Genomic DNA, 24,906 nt, shown 5'->3' with positions numbered 1-24,906 from the left:
ACTCCTGTAGGCCAATATCTCCTCCATTACATGGCTCCGGGCCTCACTACAGAGGGAGGGCCATGGGCAGCATAGTGTGGCTCATGGCTATACTCCTGTAGACCAATGTCTCCTCCATTATATGGCTCCGGGCCTCACTACAGAGGGAGGGCCATGGGCAGCATAGTGTGGCTCATGGCTATACTCCTGTAGACCAATGTCTCCTCCATTATATGGCTCCGGGCCTCACTACAGAGGGAGGGCCATGGGCAGCATAGTGTGGCTCATGGCTATACTCCTGTAGACCAATGTCTCCTCCATTATATGGCTCCGGGCCTCACTACAGTGGGAGGGCCATGGGCAGCATAGTGTGGCTCATGGCTATGCTCCTGCAGGCATCACAGTTTGACATCTTGCTAATGTCTTGCAGCTTCTTGGCGATGGCCTCAGACAGAAGCACGGCCGGCCCAAGCTTCATGCCCAGCGTCTTGACCAGGTGGTCAGTGCTCAGCAGTGCCAGGATGCGACCGTTGACCCTCTGCTCACGGAAGTGCTGGAAGATGAAAAAAGCGTTAGGAACGACTGATTTCATTTAATTATTAATTAGCTAATTGTAATGCTTTAATGATTACCGTAACATCATATATCTACGTGAAACTGGTCTAAAATGTGTGCTCAATGTTAATCGTAACATTACTACTTGGTCAGTGAAAAGATGAAACTAGCTAAATCTGCTTACATCAGAATAAATGCCACATCCTTCCAAAGAGTTTAAGAATTTGCAGACATCTTCCACATTCCACATCCTGATGTCATCGTCTCGATGGTCCGCACATGCGCAGTGGTACATCGGCCTGGCGTAGTCCGGCAGAGCGGATAAGTAGGCCATGGCCTGTGGCCCATATTCCATGTAACGCTTGCGCAACATTTCGGCCGCGCTGTCCATGCTGGCTGACTCTAGGCCACACGGGATGGCCCTGGCCATTGCTATACGTTCTTGCTGCTGCTGCTGTTGTTGCTGTTGTTGTTGCTGCTGCTGCTGTTGTTGTTGTTGTTGCTGCTGTTGTGAGGCGGCAGCTGCTGCGATGTACTCCCATGGTGAGGTGTACTCCGGTGGTCGCCCGTCCATCCTGTCAAGGTCAAGGTTAAAACTCGATAAAATACATGGGCTAAGCTACTTTTAAACAAAAGGCGTACCATTTAAATAATAATTGAAAGAACTCATTAATAAATATTACTTGCCTCATTCGTTTAGCGTTAAACTCCATTGCCGCTTCCATTTCGGTGGAATGCCGCTTGGTCCCTGCGGCCACGGTTGAGCTTGATGCGGCCATTTCCGGTATGAGATATGGATATGCGGCAGTCCACGGATACGAGGCTGCGGCCAGCGACCTCTGGTAGTCCAATAAAGACGGCTGGGCGGCGTACTGGTGGCGTTGTAACAGGGGGTGCAGCTGGGCAAATGAGGGGTGTCCGTAGCTGGCCAGCGCCCCAGCGGGGGTCTGATACAGCAGGGGGTCTTTCGGCATACCGCCCAGCTGGGCTCCGTAGGCGCTCATGTGAAGAAGGTGGGAGGGGAGGGCGGTTTCTTGGGGGCGCATTTGAAACAGGGATGGCATATACGTAGGAGTGGGTGGCCTGGGAAGAAATAAAAGAAAAAAACGTTAAGAATTTTATCCTGGTAAAAAACTAAATAAATCATTGAAGAAAATATATTCGTTAGAATTTTTTTTTTACTTTTCCCCCTTTCAATGTGACGTCTGAAGATGCAGATAAACTCCACCCCTGATCCCCCCCCCCCCTCCCCTTGTTTAAGCCGGGACAAAGCCTCTCAAATGCTACCGCTATCCACAAAATGGCAGAAACCATAGAAGGCTAAATTCATTTTTTTATAGACACGGAAGCCAACAAGGGGGCCGGGCCAGGATATGGCAGAGCCGAAGCCATGCGCAGTGGCCTGCAAGATGGCGGCGGCCTGCAAGATGGAGGTGGCTTTGTTGGACGAGAATCTCGCCACAAAGGTCGTGCCAGACCACGAAAGTGGTTAGTCTCGAAACGAGGCTTTGCTCGAGGTCTGATGGATAAACACGGGGGAAACATCTCATGGACAAAGTTAATCAGTTCAATTTGTGTTTGGGAACGGGTCTTTGTGTATGGGGGTGGGGGGGGGTAGATGGGAGGGGGAGATGTAGAACTGTGTTGAAATTAAAATCTAGAAACGAAGATTGCAGCTTTTAATGTTTGCTTGATCTGGTTAATGTCCACGTCACGTGATCAGAGGGATGTCGACGCCATCTAAATGTTCACGTGACTTTAAGAATGTATATGTGGTACGGCAACAAAATACACTAACGACAAGCCTTTAGGGAAGCCCCTGGTTACATAAAGGCAAGCCTTTAGAGAAGCCCCTGGTTACATGACGCAAGCCTTTAGGGAAGCCCCTTGTTACATAACGGCAAGCCTTTAGAGAAGCCCCCTTGTTACATGATATGTTGGGGCTGGGGCGTTTAGAGCTATAGTTACGGTATTGGTTCATGTAGGCTTTTGACAGCGTGTGTAGAGCGAGAGGGTCAGATCGACCTAGAGACCCAGGTGCAACTGCCAGGCAGGTTTTCATGTGTAAGATTTGATTCCCTGCGGTATACAGGATCCCCTGTGATATACGAGACTCCCCGCGATATATAAGATGCCCCGTGATAAACACGATTCACTGCGAGATTAAGTTATAGGTCTATTTCATTGTATGTAGTTCTATATGGTTCCCTTTATTTAAAATTAAAAAGGCTCAATTATTTTTCAATAGCGCAGAAATCACCCCCCCCCCCCAAACTTTTTATTTAAAAAACCATTAATCACATGACTTAGACTTTTTTTAGATTACAGAAAAAACCACCTGATATCAGCGGAGAAAGCAAAGATACTCCGGTAAAGGGACGTCCCTCTGACGTGCTAGAAGGGTTTCCGGTTTCACGAGGCGGGCGCCATGTGTGGAGGGGAGGGCGAGGGGGATATTAAACGCGTTCAAACAAATTATTACGACTGCTGCATTCGTTGCGTGTGCTGACGTGGAGGGGAGGTGGGGGTGTTTTGTGGGGAGTGGGGGTAGTCGACAGTGAGGGGTGTGGAGGTGTCTAAAATAATGGAGCATAAAAAGCCAACGGAGACTAAATTAAAGGAGTGTTAAACGTCCATTGCCGGATAAAATTGTGGAGACGTGTTGTTTAGCAGTAGAGAAAGGTGAGAGAAAGTATAGGAGAAAGATCATAACTGGTCAGGCGAAATCTCCACAGGCCTGGCTGTAGTGGCTACTACATGACGGGGAGGGGGGGGGGGGGAGAAGGAGGTCATATTTATGGCAATAATGACATCTGATGCAAACAGTATCGTATGAAACTGTCTTGAGAACTGATGTTTTTCAATGTCAATCAAAATATTCAGCTGACTTTAAAGACAACGCGGTACATTTTTGAATCGATCAGAATCGATTAGAATATAAAGTAGTGTGACCTTGGTGTACTCACATGTTGAAGGTGTGTCCGTGACCTGCCGCCAGCACGCGCATGTAATCACTGAAGGCGGCGGCGTCTGCCACCCCACCTGTGGGGCGACGTGAGGGGTCCACGGAGCCCCCCACGGGGGTGGAGCTCGTCCTGTCCTGTTTGCTGCTCTCCTTGCCTCCATCACGTCTCTCCTTCTCTTCTAACCTCTTCCTCTCTGTCTCTTTTTCGTCTCTCCTCTCCCTGTCTCTCCTCTCATCCCTCTCCCTATCTTTCCTGTTCCTCTCCTCGCGAACTTTTTGTTTATACCTATCCTCTCTCTCTTTCTCTTTAATCTTATCCTCTGATGCCGAGGATTTCGAGTGCCCGGCCTCTGAACTTTCTCTTTTAGCGGAGTCTGTGTTATGATTCAAATGTCTGTCTATACTGTGGAAACCTTTAGGATGGGGATTTTCCGATTTTGCCGATGGTGCGTCTTTTTTATCCGTGTGTTTGTGAGCGTTTTCGGGGGATTTTTTCACGCCGGTGGTGTCTTTGGCGCCGTGCGGGGAGGAATGGGTGTCGTGACGGGAATGGTTGTCGTGACGTTGAGCGCCGTCGGGATGATGAGGGCGCTGTGAGGGCGATTTAGCCCCGTGAGTGGTGTTGAGGACGCGGTGGATGTGGTCGTCCGAGTTGTGAGGGGAGAGGGTGGGCGGCACCCAGATGTGCTCGGACTTGACGTTGTTGGGGGCCACAGAGACGGACAGCGGCTGGGGGACTGGCCCGGAGAAGGCGTATGACGTCATGGGGGGCGGGGCTAACAGAGCCGAAATGTGACCACTGTTGGCAGGAAGGGTTGGAAGATTTTCAGATTTCTGGAATCCATCTTTAACAGGGGTGTTATCGGGGACACTGGGATCTTCAGCGTTGACCTTGGGTGAGGGTTGAAGGTCGGGTTTTATTGTTGAGACCTCTGGTTTGATTACAGAAGAGGCGTCTGGTTCTGTCTCGTCTTTAATCTCGCAGTTTTCCGTCGTTTGGGCTTGGTTTGCGAGTTTCTCGTCCGCTTCCGGTTTCTCATCGACTTCCGGGAGTGGGTTATCGATGGTTTTGTTGGGGTCGTCGGACTGGTCCTCGTCGTCGGTGTCGTCGTCCATGTTGGCCTCAGAAATGTCGTCGTCGTCGTATTGTTCGCTGGCGGAAGTGTCATCGCCATCTTCTCTGTGTGGATCGTGGTCATTTTCTCTTGGTGGAGAATGGTCATTTTCTCTTGGTGGAGAATGGTCATTTTCTCTTGGTGGAGCATGGTCATTTTCTCTTGGTGGAGCATGGTCATTGTCTCTTGGTGGAGCATGGTCATTTTCTCTAGTTGGAGAATGGTCATTGTCTCTTGGTGGAGCATTGACCTTTTGCTCACATCCACTGGACGCAAGTGGAGTTTGAGCCTGGTCACTCAGCGGCACGTTCGGGCTGAGCATTTGCGGGTTGTCCGGGTTGCTGGACATGTGGCATTTGTCAGTGGCGGCCAGCGCGGGGTGGGCGTGGGCCGACGTGATGAAAAATGGACTGGCAGCGGCGTAGCCTGGCATAAATCCAGGTGAGAAATTCACAGGTAGTTTGTTGGGAGTCACTGGCGTGGAGGGGGTGTGCTGGTGAGTCATACCCCCACTTGGAGCGGCGGAGTCTTGTTTGGGGGACGCGGCGTCAGCGGGTTTATGAGCTGGTTGTTTGTTGGCGTCAGAGTTTGTGCTTAGAGAGGCAGGACGTTGACTTGACTTGACCGACACACCTGGTTTGGCAAGATTGACACCTGTGTCTTTGGCTGGGCTGGAATTGAATTAAAAACATGTCAACTATAGCAACAAACAAGTCTTTGAACTATCGTAAATTAAGTGGGTAGAAATCTTCACCGTGATGAAAATTTCACGAGTGACTTAAAGAATGGTAGGAGGAAACAAAGAGTTTGTATTGCATCACGAGAATCGGACTGATTTTCTTTATACAAAGTTTTAATCTTTTAGTGAGCTTATTTTTTTAGTGACAAGTGCTCACCTTTGTGGTGTGACATCCGCCATCTTGGACTTGTCAGCGGAATGACGCTTGACTTCCGGTTTAGCCTGAGCGCCCCCAGATGAAGAAAGATTGGTAGCCATTGTGCCGGTGCCTGGAGGCCGGAAGACGCCGGCCACGTGCCCATCAGTGCCGGCATTGCTGGAGCTGCTATTGGGCTTCCTCGGCTTCCTCTCGCCGTTGGGGATTCGTCGCTTCTCTCCCTTGCGAGTCTGCAGAAAACAAAGGCAATAACTCTAACTCTTCGTCTTGCATAATAGAAAGCACCTCGGCGAGGGCGGTGGGGATTGGGGGCCCTGGTAATAAGGATTGACACAAGAAGAGCATGAATGATTTACAAAGGGCGCGATGGATCTGCAGGCTGACTGATACTGACACGCACAGAAGGGGAGGGGGGACGGGACACACTACCCCTCTCCTCCATCCCGCATCTTCCGATCAATGTAAAAACACACGAAAACTGTGCGATATTTTTACTCTCTTCACCGCCCTCGTGCGAAGAGTATCCTTAGAGTTTCGCGACGGTGTTTGAAGGGTACTCACTCGATGGATAAAAATCCCCACAAGGGCTGAGAGTTTCAAAAGCCCCGCTCATTAGAAATCCAGCTTGACTGAGAAATTAAAAGCACCGGTAATTGAAGGAGGAGAATGGCGACCACGGACAGAAAGAGACCAGGAATTTGAAAGAGGGAAGAAGAGAGAGAGGAAGGAGGGAGGGAAGGAGAAAAGAAAGTTCCAGTCAATGAGGAATGGAGTCCCGAGAATGGCCGGTGCAGTGATCGACTACGTATACCCATCGATCTGGTTCTACTCGGGGGGGGGGGGGAACCGGAAGCTGCCTCGTCCCGCGAGAATGGGGTGGACGGGAAAAGAAATGTCGGAAGAAAATGGGGAAAGGGAGGGGGTGGCGTGGTGGAAAATGAAATGACGGGGAAGGGGAGGGATGGGTGTATGTGAAAGAGAAAGACAGTGGAGGGGGTTAAGAAAGTAGGGGGGGGGGGGGGGTCGATGAGATTTGATGCGCGCGGCGCGTTGAGTGTCGAGGAAGAAAGGACCTCTTAAAACTGCACGAGAGGTATGGAAAAACGTAGCGCGGGCCTTAACGAGGGCCGATAATGTCGATACGGTGTGAAATCAAGGAAATAATCCGGCGCAAGACGCCCAGTTTCTTAATTAAAAAATAATTCTAATGAGACACAAAGATAACCTTATGATAAAATAGGGGTTAAATATTTAGGTTAGTTTGTATATCGTTTTATAATATGGTTTACGATTTTTTAATACCGTCTCTTTTACTATTATAACACTATTTAAGGCTAACGATTATTCATGAATATTGGGTGTTAAAATGTGTTGGTGTTATAACAGCATTTGAAGGTTAACTGTGTTCATATATATTATATCGAGTGTTGTAAAGGGGGGGGGGAGAGGAGATATAATTTAACAATAATTAAAAACTCGACATTTTCTCTTCCCCCTTGCTGGTATAGACTAGAATACATCCCTAACCCGGCGAAATACATTAATCTTTTTTTATAATAAAGAGTCAGAAACAGAAGATAATGACGCGGTCTCTAGCGGACCAGCCCTCCCCAGCCCGCCTCGGTCAGTCTCGTATCACGGCGGGGAAACCCGGTGATAAATAAAGAACGAGCGCTGATATGAAAATGGAAAATTTCAAAAGGCCTTCCTGACTGGGGACGCCGGCTCATAAAATATTGAAGCTGCTGGGACGAGCACAGCGCCGCGCCTCCGGCTCCCTCGCCCAAATGCTCCCCCGCTCTCGTCCAGTAATTATACCGTGTTATCGGAGCGCGCTAACCCCATTTGCATACGACTATCTTTTCGTGAATTTTGTTTACGGGGCGAGGGGACAGAAATTCTCATTCTGCGTGGGGGCAGATTTGGATGGACCTTTGACCTCTGACCTAAAGGGGGCAGCGATTGAAAATAGCGAAATGTAAAGCGTGTGTACTTGCGTGTTCAAGAACTCGCGTGGTTGTGTAGTCGTGTGTGTTTGTGTTGTGTTTATGTACACATATGTTTGTGTGTTTGATAATTAAAACTTCAAAGAGGTATAATTTAAGACTGTGTAAATTAGATCAACGGTGGGTTGTGTGTATGTGGGGAGGGGGGGTGTAATTTATTAAAGCAGGCAAGCAACACCTAAACGAGACAGTTAATGTCATTCACTTCTTATCTAGTCACACCTGAGGTTCAAAGGCGCTGTAGTTTTCTCTACTTCCTATTTAAACGGGAATACCCGTGTGTGTTCGCGTGCGTAATGTGGTGCGTAGTGTTCATGCAGGTCCTTCTGTGTGCGTAGTGTATATATAGGTCCTGTTTAAAAACATGCCTTAGAAACACCTCTAATTAGAAGTCCTATTCTTCTTGTCTAATTATTGAATTTATTAAGTTTAAATCGTCTTAACTGTATAGGTCAACGGATAGCCAGCACTAAGTCAGTCGTTGTGTTTGTAAGGTCGTTTCTCAATCCCCCAATTCTGTGCCTGTTATGTGATCGAGGCGAGGGGACGAGTAGGGTGGCCGTTAAACCGGAAGTGCTGATAAAACTAATTGTTTTAATGTATTGATCATAAAAAAGAGCAGACGATGAACGGCCGTTATTCCCCCGACACCAGGAAGGTCAGGTCTCTCTGTTTATCAGCTTTTTTGTTCCGTTTTTTTTTTCGTTCCGTTTTTTTTTCGTTCCGGTTTTTTTTTTTTACTTTACGCGAGTGGGGCTCTAGGCTGTCGAGCTAGAAACGGATTGTTTTTTTACTGCTGTTATCATACTTTACCGTTCTTATAATACTTTACCGTTGTTATAATACTTTACCATTGTTATAATACTTTACCATTGTTATAATACTTTACCGTTGTTATAAATAATTTACTTTTTGTAATTTTACTTTATTTTAACTTATTCCTGATGTATTATAACTGCTTTGATTAAAACTTCACTTTGTTTAAGAAACCTCCACTGTTTTGTAACACTACAGTTACTATACTATTTTACTGTATATTAATTTTAGAATATTTTCTTCTCATTTACCAACAATTTATTATAATTTTTTTTTCTTATTTTATTCGCCTCGTATGTGTGGGCTAAAGAAAAAAGCAGCCGCCATTTAAAAGCCCCCCACCCCACCAGACCAGGCAAACAAGCAGCCAAATCCTCGGCATTCTGCTAGCAAGCATGGACGGCTTCCACGGACGACCATTACACACGCCAGCACTGCGGAGAGGGGAGGGGGAGGGGGGAGGAGGCGAGGTGGTAATTTACCAAACAGCCGTCGCGACATCTCCGGTCTGCCGTGTCCCCGGAAACTTCCGGGCTCAGCCGGAGTCGTATGATGGATTTTCGCCCTCGGCACGTCCCCAGCCCCGGCGTTCGTCCCACACAGCCAACTCCTCTGTTGCCTCGTAATTGTCAATAAAATGGGAGTCCCTTTAATGATCAAATATCGGGGCGTGGCACTAGAAAGGCATGTCTAGTTTTTTTTTACACTCGGGGAAAATTGGACGTGGGGGGGGGGGGAGGAGTCCGGGGGTGGGGGTGGCTGGTCTAGGGGTGGTGAAATTGGTGAAAAGAATGCAAATGACGAAACGCCTTGTTATAGAAAAGGCTATAGCCTTCTGTTGGAACGCAGCGTAAGAGAACTTTAATAACGAGTGACGGTACGTATAATCTCGCAAACGAAATGAGTAGCCCGCCGCCCGTGGGGGGAACGTAATGTAGAAGCCGAGGGGGCAGATTGAAAAACGAACCCACGTGGAAGCGAGGGCTGACGGGAGGGGGGGGGGGACGGGACGGGAGGGTGATTAAAAAAAAAGTGGAAGGAAATCGTCTTTTGTAGCCTCGGGTGTAAGCGCCTTGTGTTAGGTGGGCGTGTCCACGTCATCAGCTAAGATGCCTAATATCGTCAGAGCCTAGATAGCTTCACACGATTTTAACCCCCCCCCCCCCCACCATCAAAAAACAAAGTTAAAATCATCATTAACATAAAAAAGCAGAACGTGAACTAAAACCCAACCTGACGGAAGGTCTAATTAATTTAACGTCATTGATTTTGTTTTTTGTTTTTTAAATATTTTTTGTTAACAATTTTTTTAGTGAGAAATTTAAAAAAACAACTCAAGTCTGGCGAGAATGTTGTGAGTTGCGTGTGTTTAGATAGGTTTTTTGTAGAAAGTGTTGAGATGCAGCGGTGTCTGTGGTGTATGGTGTGTACAGTGGTGTGGGGTGGTGTGCGCTGTTCGGCCTGCACGTGCTCGCTGGTGTGAAATAAACGGCCTGGCGATTGGACGATAACTACCCAGCCCCCCCCCCGCCATCCACCGAGGCAAGCAGGGGCAGGTAATTAATACCTGCTCGCCGCTAGCGAGAGAACGCCGGCGGCCTGGCGATTAATTTGAAATAACATATGGGAAGTCTGCGGTCTCTGGTGGGCTGTGTGGGCCAGATGTAAAATATACACTCGCCCCGGGCGGGGGAAGGGGGGTGTCAAGGGCGTGGGGCGGTACACGCCTGAACTAAATTAAAAACTGTCTAACCTGGGAATACATGAAGCATGTGCTGAGAAAACTCTAAAACTGTATCATGACGTAATGTATATGACGTCATTGAACACTGTCAATGTTCAAAACTATAAAACGACACAGAAACAATATGACGTAGGGATATGTGACGTCACGTAACACATGTTGTTTGTGCCGAGTAGACACGTTTTAAAAACAACACGCGCAAGCTGTGTCGCGGCACACCATTATCGCCCGAGGTGTCATTAGGCGAAACAACGCGGGCTCTAATTATCTTAAAAAAAGGAAATTAACACCACGTAGGTGACTGTTAATGTTGGTGTGGGCGGGAGTTTTTTGGAGCTGGAGTCAGTTTGGTGGACGGGGGTGTGGGGTAAGGCTTTTGCTGGCGTCGGCAGATTCAGCATTCTAGTTGATGGAGTGTTTAAATACCTACTTTAGCTTCGATATTTTTAACCCTTTAATAATAAAAACAAAGAAACGTCGTGTTATATTTTAGTATAGTCTTTGGTAGTTGCATTCAATATTGTTTCAAAATTCAGAATGAATTATTTTTATATTGAATTCTACACGTATCGTATTTCTCGTGTAAAACATTAAAAAAACATACTTAACAATTTTAGAGATTAAAGCACTTGAGAAATGTAAATACTATTTTTAAATCTATACACTTGGATTAAAAGAAGTATAAAATCTAAACTTTTTTTCCCCTTCTTAGTTAAGCGTTCTTAACTTTTCAGGTTTAAAAAAATGTGTATGTTGTGAAATACTAGCGAGAGATCTAATGGATTAGAAGGCCGACCCGCTTAAGATTAATATAGGAGAAAAAGGGGATACGGGTTAATATGAGATGGGTGTACGGGCGGGTGGGGTTAAAGCACACCTTGAGATAAAAGCACAGGGGGTTAATGGATTTAAACATAAAAACTAGCTTTGAAGTACACGGCGTATAGAGCGATACGTTCAAATCTTGAAGGTAGGGCTTTGTAGCCTCAAGGTGTGTGTGGTGTCTGTGGATGTGTGTGTGTGTATGTGTGTGTGTGTGTGGGGCGTGGGGCAGAGTGTTCTTACACTTAGTGACCCCGAGTCAACGGTCTACGGCTTAAAAACACATCAAGCTATATAACAGGAGTTTTGTTTAAGGGGGTTTTCAAAAAACGGATGAGTCAAGATCAAACAGTTTTAAACCTTTTTTTTTCAAAAGCCCTATCGTATAATCTCCTCATTGGGTCTAATTGTATAAAATAATTCACATTTGTTTAGCCGTACCCAGTAGAGAATACATGTTAAAATATATTAATAATCAACGTTGAGGTTAGCCATAGCTTAAGGTTTAACGTTAAATATTAGAGTTAATGTTAGAGTTAAGGTTGGGTTTGACTTTAGCTATGCCAGCAAGTAGGTATGGCTAATCAAAACGCACTGATCATCTTCTAGAGTATTCTATACGGTAATGAAACAAGAGCTAGCAGCACAACATAATCGGATTTGTTGGGCAAGTTTTCAACCAACGGGGCGGGGACGAGGGCGGCGGGCGAGATATTTTCAAGGGGAGATAAGAAACTAACTCGAATGAAGAGCTTAATAAAAAAAAACAGTTGAAGGTGGAGGGGGTCTGTTTCCCCCCCCCCCCCCCCCCTCCGGATTCGCCGAGGGTGTGTGCACGTGGTACAGGTCGGAGCGTCGAGTGGGACAAACAAGCGCTGGAGCTCCCCCAGGTGCTGTTTTAATTGCGTGATCCCCCGCGTTGGGTAAACATCCGTTAGTCCGCTTATCTCCCCCTTGTTATCCGAATCCGCCGCGGGGAAGGGGGAGGTAAGCGGCCTCTCCAGCTGGATAGACTCGGCATTGTCAACCCCGGCCCTCAGTGGATCCCGGGCAGGATTATCGCTCTTGTCAATAGTTCAACTATTTATTTGTCCCACGTGGTGACTGTATAAGCCGAGCATGCGCTTTGGGTTAACGTTTAGATTAAATTAGCCCGCCGTAATAATCCCCAAGGAACAACTGCAGGAATACAGGCGTTGTAAAAAAAAATGTATATATATTTAAATATTTTTTTAATATATTTAAAATACCTTTAACATAATTATTTCAAATATATTTAAATACCATGCACCGCTTTAAATAAATCCCAATGAGTAGTAATTTAAATAATGACGGTGACCATCAATATGGTATTCATAGAATGCCTCGTTCAACAGAGATGGTGTAAGGGAGTTGTGGGGGTGGGGGGGGGGTTAAATAACTTTACACTATGTTAGTCCAGGTATGCCTTCAGGCGTAAGCTAGAGATTAATTGATCGGTTAATGTAAGCCCCCTCCCAACCCTCCCCTACACAGGCGAAACTTAGAAAAAAAAACGGCGTGATCTATGGCTAGGCTAATTAACGCCTAAAAAAAACATCTGATCATACAGGAACCAATCATTTCATTCCGTGCTGGTCAGCTGACGAGACTCGTTCATCTTTGTGACGTGTTCGGTTATCAATCTTACGTCTAATTTCTCTCTTTTTGGGACTTTGTCCTACGCTCGCCCTTCCCGTTAGGACTTTGTCCTACGGCCCGCATCACATGGTCACATGTATGACCCAGGACAGTGGCAGGCAATTCTTTTAATCCAGACGTCTCATTTCGGTTAGCCGTACCTTTACTGGAAAAATCACGTGACTGAGAAATGTCAGATAATGAAGCTAATCACTCTGGACAGGGTACGATTCGCCTTCTGGGGGGGGGGGACGGGGACGGACATTTTTAGTGGTAACAACATAGTTTCTAGTGACGTGTATGAATATGTAGGCCTAACTAGTAGACCCTTACAATCGTGATATAGAAAACTACCTTTGTAAGCATGGAAGTTTTTTTAATTGTAAAATGTCTTAAAGGTATTTCACTACAAACTCGTGGGTCTTTTATTCGACAAACTCAGGTTGTTTAAATATTAATTAATAAAAGATAAAGTCGCCATTATGTTTCAACGATAAACAGGCCCGTAGCCTGGCCTAGGTAAATAAAAACGACCGGCCATTTTCTTCCTTTTGTCGAAGATTTCTTAGAACCAAGACATCACCCGCATAACTAGGACCAGCACTCGCCCTCGCTTTTAAATTATCAGAACGTTGTGGGGGGGGGGGGGGGGGGGGGTGCATGGGTCGGCACGTAGGCCGCTGAGGAGAAAAAAAATGGCCGCCTGGTAATGAAAGCCGTAGGGGTGCGCTCGGCTGTACAAGGGAGCACAGAAACCCTCGCGCCCGATAAATGACGCTTTTGTGGCGCGCGAAGACTGAAGGCCGTGTTTACCCAAGCGACGAGGAAAGCCCCGAGTGATCCGCCGACCGATTGGCCGAGCCGTCACCGAGCGCGCCGAGGAGACTTTGGCTGTTGTCCAAGCTAACACGGCGCCGGCTGCTGTTTGCCCGCTGGACGTGACCACCGCAAGACCGTGGCACATCAACCAAATGAGTGGGGGGGGGGGGGGGGGGGGGGGCGCATGACAACCAATATCCCTTGAATGAGTGAAACAGAGGCGGGCGACCTATATCCGTCCAGACCTGTTTGTCTGCCTGATTTCGGTGTCTGACAATAGAATCGTGGTGTGGTTCCCAGAACAACGACAGCAGCGGAAATCTTTTCATGTACAGGGGGAAGGCGATTAGGTGCGGTCGGGAGTTCGAATCCTACATAGACATAATGTTCTAGACTTGCAATAGATATTCATGTTTTCTCTAACTAAAACATCGGGATAAACCTCTATGTTGTAAGGATGTACAAGTACTTGGAATAAGAAGTCAACTGAAATCTGACCCCAGAAAAAAATAGCTATTTTTTTTCATCCGACCCCATTGACTTTCTAAATAAAACTGACCACACAGCCCCACGTGGCTGTTCTATTTGTCCAGTGCCAACACTGACCCCCTCCCCCACCTCAACTTGCAGCGTGTTATTATGCTTGGTCATACACAAACACCCCCCTCCTCTTCCTCCCTTACCATATTTCATGCTCGCAATGCGATTGTGTCTTTATCATTAGCAGACTACTTTAACTCTAACCGTTACTTCAATAGTCATATAGGATAGTGATAGACTTAAAGTAATCCCGTGTTTGCGTTAGGTCTCCGGCCCATAGACGGGTAACACGTGATACAGTGTCAGAAGATGTTTTATAAGTATGATCTAAATGGCACACAGCAAGATATGGAGCTGCTGTTTCATGACCCCCCCCCCCCCAACTCGCTTTAATCAACGCACAATGCTGGTGAACTTCAATTTAAGAACACGATATTTTAAAGATGTTCTGCTACCCCTGTTACAAGTTACTTGAAGAATTCGTTTCAAATACACGGCGTTTTGTTCATCAGGCAGGACCTCGATTTGCTCAACTCCATAAGCTTCGCTTCACCAGATGCCAAAACCCGTGAGCGAAAAAAGCGCCTTTAAAAATGTCTTTTAAATTGAAAGCTTACTCCGCGCAATACATTCGCGCATCCCTTGGTTGTCTTTCTACCTACAGTCAAATATCGCCTTGCCAACAAGGGGAATAAATCTTCCGATCGAAATCGTCACCGATGCGTCACGAAATGTTACTTCCCCTGTTTAAAAAAAAATGGGCTCGGCCCCAATGGAGAAGGGAGCCATCCGCCGAGACTTCTACGAGTTCTTATTAGCGGAGTTCACACCGATGCTCGCCCGTCCCCCGGGGTTCATAGGATATTTCGGCACTCGTTCAGAAAGAAAAAGGAAAACGGAAAAAGAACAGACAAATCGATACCACAATTCTTACAATCCCCGGCCTCCTTGAAATTCTTTTTAAAACACATTTTCATGTTCTGTTCGTGAATATTTTTTTTTCTTTTTTTCATCAATGTAACTAAAACACAACACGTCTCACACACCCAATTCCCCTCAATCCCTCTAAACTCGACTTAGTCCCTCTAAATTCGACTCAATCCCTTTATTTTTGTACGCAGTCCCACCGGGCACCAACGGTCTGATAGACTCGCACCGCCACCGACCCCTTCCCCTCATCTATATTCTAGCCAAATACCGCTCCGTCCCATCAGACACCTTCACCGTCGTCGCCTCGACAATACCTCCCCTAACCCGGCGCCGACTGGCTTGCTAAAATTTCCAACCCCCCGCCCCCAACCCCCTCCTTTTTCTTTCCTCCACCCCCACCCCCTCGGTCACGTCTGCCGCCGAGCTGCGCGGTGTCTTGAATACCGCAGCCAGCCAACGGCCCCTTTAATTCACAGCTGGTCTGGCTGACGCTACGAGCGACGGCCTACGCGTAGGTGTGCCGTTACCTCGGAGTTTTTCTTCCCCCATTCAGCCCTCGCAGGTCGGCCACTCGGTCTACGCGGGCCCCACGGCGAACCGGCAGACACGAGGAGCGACAGAAGACCCGCTATCGCTAGAACAGATCGCGGTAGTCTGCACAGGCATACGCCCTCGTTTTTTTTTTTATAATTCTCCCCCCTGACTAACTGCTCGGCTCAAACTCGTAAGCCTTTCGCCTGGCCTTACGATCACTTGACAAGCCCGAAGCTGACGTCAGTATACGAGCGAATGTCGGCCCCGACCAACGAGAAGCAGCTGGCCAACTTTTTTTAATGTCACACGCAGGCTCGGCTAAGAACGTATTTTTCCCCCTCTCCTTTTGCTCCCGCCTTCCCTCCCCTGTTCCCCGGGTCTTTACCATACTCGCATAAATAATCGGCTCTGCGAGCGTAGCCTGCGGGTCGATTGTTTCTTATCGATTTCTTACTTTGAAAATCGATCTTTTTTTTTCTTCTTTTTTTTTCCGCCAACCTTTCGAAACTAGCGACAGAGACAGTCGGTAGATAAGACTGGCGTGGTGTCTGGATATTTCAGCCCGTCGTTTCGGTTAGCTGGTTGCCTAAAAAAGGCAAAAAAGATTCTATATTAAAAACTAAAAATTCCGTGCAGATATTCAGCGCGCGAGGCGGCTGTCGAGTGGGTTTAAAAGCCCGACTAAAAAGTGTTGTTTTATATCTGCAGGGAGGTGAAGCGTTCCGCATAGGCCTTGCATGCTTCAGCGTTATTTTTTTTAACAGGGAAGGACGTTAAATCAAAGGAAAAGAGGGGTGGGGCAGGGATGGAGCCGGTCGCCCATCACGAAACGTGATGAGAGAGAGAATTTTTTTATTTTATTTTTTTAATTCCAGCGTGCTCTAAGCGGAAACGCGTTGCTGGGTTAGGGTTGAGAATCGTTAGTAAAAGAAAGTGCTGTGCGAAGTACTAAGTCCTCTTCAGGACCAGGACGTCAAGCGAGCACTAAGCCCTCTAGAGGACCCGGACTGGCGTCTTCTGTTTATTGTTTAAAATCGAACAAAGACGGGTAGCACATATAGGCACGTATCACTCACACCCCATAAACATTGCTGGATTCTCTCTCTCTCTCTCTCTCTCTCTCCATTTAAGTTAAGTAATTTAACGACAACAATTTTCTTTAAAGATGAATATATTGAAATACCAGAGCGAGGCTAATCTAAGATTTTAAAGTGCCCGGGCTCGAGACGGATTAACATGTATAATTTGATGAGGTAATTCTTAATGGCGGATTGTGTGCCTCGTATTTCCAACGTGTGCAGAATCTGAGTTTAATTCACCCCCACCCTCACCTCTATTTAATTACTTCTATCTTTCTTGTGCGAGCTTTTCACAAGGGCTGCTTGGCTAATCCTGGTTTATCGTCTGCTTTGGATTTAAACGTGTCACCCCCACCTCCCCTCCACATTTATTTACTTATAGGTTTACATCCTGGTAACGAGGACGGGGAGGGGGAGGGACGGGCGAGGAATTAATGAGTTCGAAATCAGAGTTTCACGAAGGCCACGGTGAATGCGGTTCGGCATAATCAAAGAGATGGTAATTACGATGATTACAGGGCTGCAGACCGATGTATGCGCGGGGAGAGGGTCGCCCATTATGCGCATAGGCTTCCAGTGAGCAAAGCGTTTAGGGTAAATAATTGGGCGTCCAAGCCAGCGGGACGTTGAGGCCCTTCAACACGTGTTGCCATGGTGAACTCGCTACGCCTCGATGCCAGTCCGGCGTAATGACGACAAACACGGAGAGCCAGAACGAGGCGAGTGAATTACGAGCCCTCGCGAGTGGAAGGCATTTCGTTTCCGTGGAGTCTTTGAAGGGAAACAGATCGAGTTTCCACAGTTTCACCGTCAGCTCCGCATTCTATCACGCTTTCTCTTTTTTTTATTTCTCCCCTCCTGTCGTTTCTCTCCCTCTCTACCTCCCTCTTTCTCTCCCTCGGTCATAAGCTCGTGTTTCTCTAAGTTGTAGGAAATCCATCAGCTTTTGTTCAGTATTGTTGTCCGCCCATCCAGCACAAAAACAGTTTAAAGTCGCATTTCAATCAACAAAATATCAAGTTGGGTAAATTATGATGTTCTCCTATATATAAAAGATGTTATTGATCTCGTATATCAAGATTGGTTTCCTGGCAACGGCTCAAGTACCTATAACGGTAGAATGTTTGGGCACTTTTACATTAGCCAGATATCTAACACAAACATTTCACCTGAAATCGTTATCTAAACCTAAACTAACCTACATGAAGATAGTGGAGAATAATTCATATTTTCTCATCATTTTCGCTGAGGTTTGAAAAAAAAAACATAATTAAATTAATGAATTTGAAAAACTAGGGAAGTTCAACAGATGCTGTTGTATTCAAATTAATGTTCTTTATTTCTTTTTATAATTAAAAAAAATATATTGCACCATTAGCATGTCGACGCAACTCCCCCTCCCCCCCTGTCGACTTCCTAGCCGTTCTACACCCAGCGCTCACGACATTTATTTTTATGCCCCGCGTGGACTCGGCTCACAAACCCCCTTCGACTTCCTGTCGATCCGAGCGTTATTTTTCCCGAGGCCACGACAAGGGCCAAGCTGAGGGGAAGCCATTGCACACACGTGCGCCCATCCCCCTCCCCCCCCCCCACCCCGCTATCGAGCGCGCGGTCGGTCGATAGACACATGCCGTTCCGAGGGAAAGAAAATGAAGCCGTCGGCGAGATAACAGCCCTCCGAAGCCTCCAGTCACGGCAGCATTAAAGTTTTAAAGCCCTGGAAATGTGTCCGAAAGCGGCCACCCGGCCCGGCAGACATAAGCCAGTGCGTGCGTGACTTGGCATCGCGGCCAAAGCTCAGGCGCTCATAGGGCGTGAACGGTTCGTCCTGGGAGGGGGAGAGGGGTTCGCAAGTAGGGGGGGGGGGGCGGACGTAGTATTATGGGGTGCATGATGAATTTTTAAAAAATATTTTTTAATTTTTTTATTATTTGTATATTGTATAAGCCAATATGTATATTGTATGAGCCTATATTTATAGTGCATAAACCTCCACATGGGTGCACCCATACAGCCTCCCCTCCCCAGGGGGCGCCAATGAGCCGGTGCAAAAGCTAAGGTCGGGCCGCTCCCACGTCAGAGCTTATAAAATTCAAATGTGTACTCGCCTAGAATACAGGACTAAATTGAACACGTGAGTTTCATGTCCAAGTCAGCACTCGTTTAACCCTCGCGGTTTAAGATAAGCTGTCTACAGCCTGAAATTTTTTAGTAGATTTTTTTTTTCCCATTCATAATATTTTTTCTTCCTATTTTAAATTTTAAAGTAATTATTTTTACTGTTAGCGGTACAAGGATAGTGTGAGAAAAAAAAACGGCCACTGGCTAGCTTGAGTTAGGTTTCATCTGAGAGATGGCACTAACAAGTTTTGGAATGAGATGACGTCACGGGTTGTCCGTGTGAGGCTTATTTCCCCTTGTTTATTAACTGGCCAACTCCCCCCCCCCCCACCTCGCACACACACATACACACATCTCCCACCCCCATCCCCACGTAACCCACACCACCTTGCAAAAGGCAATCTCCAGTTTTAATTTATAAGATAGATGAGACATGCTAGCAAGACGGTGGGAGGGGGGGTGTTATTTAGTGGTGGTGGTGGGGGTGACGTTTTATCAAGTAGGATGGGGTTTGTTGTTAAGGGGCTGTGCGATAGTAAGTGAACGTCGTGTCTTAAATTAACATTTCTTTTTTAAACAATTTTTAAATATTAAGATTAGATTGGCTGTTTCAACAAAAAAAAATTTAAACTAACAAAAAAAACTACAACCATATAAAGTATGCCTTTTCCGGGAGCTTTATTTTTTTTTATTTAGAAAAGATATAAATGGCCTCCCAACCCTCCCCTGAACATAAAACCACCCCCCTGACTTATTAGGCTTTGTGCGCCATGTTGGATGTTTGCATGTTTGCGGCCTGTCGGCTGGAGGTGATGGCACGTTTTGTCCGATGGTTTCAAGTTAAACATTGTTAATTTCAATTTCCATATTTTCACACCGCGGTGCGTCTCGCCAGTTCGTGCTAGCTCGTTCATTTCCCTTCTGTACTGCTTCAATGGCCGAGGAGCCGGGAGAGGGCATGCCAGGTTTTAACGCCGAGTGGCAAGTGGCAATCTGGTGGGTGGGGAGGGTGGACCACCGCAAACCGTTGACACGCGGGGATACATAGGTGTATTGTAATGTAACTGACTGCTGGTGATGGTTTCAAGGTGTAAGGACACATGGTAATCTCACAGTACAGCACGTGTAGAGGGGTGAGGGGAAGGGGGGGGATAACCACGACAAGGGGAGTCTATCTAGACTAAGGGACAAAACTCTAACCAAGGGGTGGCTTATGCCTGGTATTGCTAAACAAGCGCATATACGTGCTCCAGTATGTGATAAAACTACAGTTTGGGGGCTCAAACTTACTTCGATTTAAAAAAAACGTCGAAGCTCTAAGAAAAAAAAATACAGCAGTCTAGCGTTGGTCGCTGTCTCGTCGCGTGATAAATCAATATCTTATTTAAGAGGTTAAAGCCCTCGTTTTCCCCCAGTAATAAACAATCAACCACTTGAGTAATTACGTACGGCTTGAAAATGTAGTCACTCGACGCGTATTTAATGCGTGGCGGGGATAAAAAACTGAATTCAACCGCGAGCAGGAAACAAAGTGTTATATTATAACACTTAAATTGTTATATTATAACACTTAAATTGTTATATTATAACACTTAAATTTTTATTATCGGACAGTTTATTTAGCTTACGGGTTAGTTTTCTTTTTGATCTAGTAGTAACTCTAAAAATTAAAAAAAAACGGTTATAAAACTTGCCTAGGACAATAAAAATATTTCTAAAAAACATAACATTATTCAAAATTAACAAATGCTAAATGCAATTAAAGAAAGAAAATGTTTGAATATTTGTTTGAGTATCCTCAAGTTTATGACTTTAAAAGTAGTGCTGGTTCTACTACTGTAAATAAACATTTGGGCAAGGGGGGGGGGGGAGAAAATATTTATTTTCCAGCAAAACACCCTGAGGGTGAAGACAGGACGGGGATACAATGGACAGACACGTCACCGCTGACTGTTGATGTTGTTCCGCGACCAAACAAGGTCCGAGCCTCATCAACACGTGTCCAGCAGACTCGCGACGGTCGTGAACTGAGGCGACTGGCGAGGGCTGTGACACGAGATGACGCGCTGTGCTGTGCCGGCATGTCTAGACATTTTCCGCCCCGTGTAAGCACGTGCCGTTTCGAGACAGAAATTAACAGGTAATTTATTCTCGAAATGGACAGGCACGGTACAGTTTATCTTAACGATTAATTCAAATTGCTGATGCCACACCCACTTCCCCTCCAAATAACACACACAGAGAGAAGAATTTAATACAATATGCGTTGTAAACACAAATTACACATCATGTTTGAAAATATATTTTCACAAAAATATCTGCCATCTTCCTAGGATTATCAGGAATAACCATTATTTCCATTCTATATTTGGGTATTTACGAGCATTTAATTAAAGGCTCTCTATTTTTAAAAATGTAGGTGGTTTAATTTAAAGAGAATGTCTTCAAGTAATAATTTATTTTTTTAATCTCTACTTTTTTTTTAATTACTTTGTTTGGTTATTGAATTCATCGAATTTCGAATGTTAACTTGCTTTAAAGGTACAAACTTTGTGTAGAGATATCGGCCGAGTACAACAGTAAAATCCATATCTTGTAACAATGGGTGCCTAGTAACTAGCAGCAACCCCTCCCCGTTTCCCGGGGGCGTAACGAGCAATACCCCCCTCCCTGTGTCCCTCGGGTGCGCTTATAACAAAACTCAAGTACACACTAGTAAGGCGCTCGAGAACACGGCCCCATCTCGTGGAGTAGCGCTCGGCCGCTCCGATACCCGGCAGCCCGCCGATAACAGACCGCGGGTGGCGGGCCGTGACACGAGCGCTGAACGAGGGCCGTCTCGAGTGGCGACCAAGGTTCGATAGCGAGGCTTTAGAGTCGACCGTATCGGGTGAAACGTTGGCCTGTTACTTCCAGTGGGGTGGGTGCGGTGTTTTTTTTCTTCTCTCTCTCTCCGTGGTGTTTAGGTACAGAAAAATAGCGCCGTTGTTACCAGGGACCTGATTTGAATAATCGTAGAGGGTGGGTGGCACAGACGAGCTAGGGTTTGCTAGGGTTTGAGTCATGCGCCCGACTCAAATGTAAGTACGGACCAACACAGACTATGTGACGAATACAATATGTCGGGTACACGTGTGTAGGGTCATTTAAGTCCGGGATCAGGTGTGTGAACTGGGGGTTACATACAGGTTTGGGTTAGGTATCGTTATGGACGATACTGATTTAAATATACTTTGGATTAGGCTTAAAAATGGATAAATAAATTTTAAAATACGGTGGAAATAAGTTCTATAAAGACAGAAGGCTGTCAAGTTCTTTGTTATAGAAAGCTTGATTACGACTTAATATTTTTAACGGTCTAAACAAACAGCACGTATGGTTCCATAAGCCGGATAGATTCCCACAGTTTAGCCGTTAATGTCAGAAAGAGCCACGTATGAATGTTGAGTTCCCAGACATTAAGAGCCGCCGTGCCAATGTAATTAAAGACCCGAGCCTACAGACAAGCGAAATCAAATTATTAGTGTAATGTTTTTTAATACAGTTCTGTGTCGTTTGCGCATGCGGCCTAGGAGTTAAAAACGTTAAGGTATAACCATCTCACGAAGTAAATTGAGATGTTTTCATTTGCGAACAATTACTGAACAAATATCCCTAACTTAACGAAAACATTTTTAAAAAATAATTTCCATCCCACGTTTTATTTTCTCAATGTAAAAATTCGCTTGTGTGGAGAGGGGAAAAAAATCAAGAAATTTGATCTATCTCTGTTTCAAATCGATTTTTCCTTAACTTTCCGTTGTTTTTTCCTGTGTTTAGATTAGCGTTTGTCACCTCCTCTTCCCCCACCCCCCCTACCCCCCCAGCTTCTCTTTTAACTAATTGTTTTAGTGAAATAATCTAAACAAAAATTGCGTACATCGAATTGTTATTTTTAAAAGCTGGGGTCTGAATAAATAGAGACAGACGTCCCTAAGTTGACATGTTATATTAATCAGAAACACAAACAATATGCTGGTGTGGGGGAGGGGGCGGCGTCCACAGGGTTAATGTCTGGGGGGGGGGGGGGGGGTCAGCGTCGACAGGGCTAATGTTGTCTTTGCGCCCACACCGCACACACGTAAACAGGCGTGTTGTTTTAGTCATGTATTACAATCTAGACTGGACCGGCGCTAATTGCGTGACCACTTACACGTGTTTTATAAATAGAGAGTTAATTGAGGGGGGGGGGGGGGCTGGATGGATGGACGGTATTGTGTGGACAATAGAGGAAACTGTTCCAGGAACTCTAGACTTTTGCTAGACAAGGGCGTCACATTTTGGGTGCCTTAACAAGATGTAGCCCGGGGCTGACACACATAAATACGCCATCCTTATATCATATATACATACGCCATCCTTATATCATTTATACAATCAATAAATGGACGTAGGAAGTGTTAGCTGTACAATATCAGTTTTAGTTACTGATATAGAATAAAAAGAACAAAACATTTAAAATGACTAAGTTAGAGCTCAAGAAATGACTAAGTTACAGATGGAGAAATGACTAACTTGACTCACCAAAGTGGCTCCCTGTCGACAGCCGTCGCAGTCGCACATGGTAGGGTGCACGTTTAAAATTCCTTTGGCTAACAAGAGTTTCAGGCTTTTCCCGTGGTGCCGGATTGACCGCTTCCAGTCTTTGGCCGTTTCCCGGCCGGACACGAACTGGAACTCGTTGGGGGTCAGCCAGGAGCTCTGGAAACTGATGCACGGTCCTTTGCTTCCCTGGCATAATTTGGACAGGTATAGGATGGCCTTGTTCTGGCCGCATTCAACCTCCAGGACTAGTTCACCGTCTTTGAAGACAGGCTTGACCAGATCGTCTGCTTGCTCGGAACTTATGCTCTGGCTGCCAGTGGACGAGGATTTAGCGCTGCTGGAACTTCCGGTTTTGGGAGTTGAGTTCGAGTTGGGGGTGTTGGTTGTGTTTTTGTTGCTGGGCTGGGTGTGTTGAGGGTGCGATGGTGTCATGGAAGAACTGTTGGTGTTTGTCTTGATGTTGTTGGCTTGTGGGCTCAAGTTGATGGCGTTGGCCATGGTTTGCTGCTGCTGGGCTGTTGGCATGGCCAGGTGGTTGGCGATGCTGATGGCGTTGGCCATGGTCATGGTGGTGGATGATGTCAACCCGTTCGCTGCTTGGACTGTCATGGGCGTCACCACTGCCGGGATGATGTTCGACGCCACGACAGACTGACATAGCTGGGCTTGTTGTTGCATACTGACCACAGGAATAGCCGGACACAGTCCGGGGACCGCCGTCACCACCGACACGACAGGCAAGGCCGATTTGTTGTTGTTGTCGTCGGACGGGTTCCGGAGTCCTGCGGCGTCGGAGAGCGAGTACTGCTGGAAGGGGATGAAGGTGTGCGACACGGGGATGTGCAGGGCGCCAAGCGTCGACTGGACGGACAGGTCACACGAACCGTCATTCGACATTTGGATGCTCATTACGGATGGCTTGTCAAGCTGTAATCCGATATTATGAAATCAATTCAGTGTGGTCATCACTCATTTCTTGATTAACTTTGAATTAACATCCACAGAAAAAGTAAACGATCACTTGTACTATGTAGTGGTGACCATTGATGACCAATGTAGGAAACTGTTTAACTCCACATAAGAAGCGTGTGTAATCCGATTGTTTGTAGACTGGTCAAAGTTTGGTATATCCTTCTTAGTTTTGATAACACAGTAGTAGCACAGCGCACGAGGGAACAGCACGGTATAAATGATCACAATACGAATATAATTTTTTTTTAAAATTAGAACACACTGGAGTCTGAACTAAACAACAAAAACTTTCACTCTTGTACCGTCGGGTCTTGACTGCGATTCAACCCTCCGCGTCCGCTCGTCCGCAGATCTACTGCCGTAAGTGACGAGACAAACTAAACAGCGACCGGTGGGAGGTCAGCGCGAAACGTGATTGACGTCGCAAGCGGCCAATGAAAACCGCGGATTTCGCCGTTCCGTCTCCCGCCTGCTACGCCCCGCCCCCTTCACCCGACAGTCGGCGCCCCGGTCTTTTATTGTGCTCGTCGTAATCCTAGAGCTCGCCTGCTGACGATCACCCCTACGTTTTGTTACCCACGAACTTCGTTAGGCCACACAGGCGAACGAATTGGGACCCCCCCCCCCAACTACCCAACTAGGCTTCCAAATCTCCTTCACACTTAAGCAGTAGATCAAGATAAAAAGTCTTTTTTTTTTCAAACTGACTTCCCGTGGAAAACGTATGAAAAGACTAAACAGTAACGTTTCTATTCAAAACCTATCCT

At 46.3% G+C, this 24,906-nt stretch overlaps 1 protein-coding gene across 1 annotated transcript; it reads right to left on the bottom strand.

The window, feature by feature from the left end:
- Positions 1 to 280: 280 nt before the first annotated feature.
- On the bottom strand, positions 281 to 24,483 carry LOC131935689 (uncharacterized). The gene is made up of 6 exons (XM_059292214.1): positions 23,147 to 24,483; positions 5,511 to 5,740; positions 3,501 to 5,285; positions 1,222 to 1,617; positions 719 to 1,109; positions 281 to 532 (listed from the first exon to the last, which is right to left on the bottom strand). Exons 1-6 carry the CDS (start codon positions 24,074 to 24,076, stop codon positions 320 to 322), a joined length of 3,945 nt encoding a protein of 1,314 aa, XP_059148197.1. The 5' UTR covers positions 24,077 to 24,483; the 3' UTR covers positions 281 to 319.
- Positions 24,484 to 24,906: the final 423 nt, after the last annotated feature.

The sequence above is a fragment of the Physella acuta genome, unplaced genomic scaffold (assembly GCF_028476545.2).
Source record: "Physella acuta isolate Inbredline_101_S28 unplaced genomic scaffold, ASM2847654v3 ptg000154l, whole genome shotgun sequence".
NCBI classification, from domain to species: Eukaryota; Metazoa; Mollusca; class Gastropoda; family Physidae; genus Physella; species Physella acuta.
Note: the sequence above shows the minus strand (reverse complement) of the source record. Positions and strands in the feature narration are given on the sequence as shown.

Bases quoted from the DNA above. Each gene is read 5' to 3' on its own strand.
- LOC131935689 (XM_059292214.1), bottom strand. From the start codon at position 24,076: ATGAGCATCCAAATGTCGAATGACGGTTCGTGTGACCTGTCCGTCCAG. The intron at 5,286-5,510 runs GTGAGCACTTGT...ATTCAATTCCAG, and splicing joins GCGGATGTCACACCACAAAG to CCCAGCCAAAGACACAGGTG. The intron at 1,110-1,221 runs GCAAGTAATATT...TGACCTTGACAG, and splicing joins TTTAACGCTAAACGAATGAG to GATGGACGGGCGACCACCGG.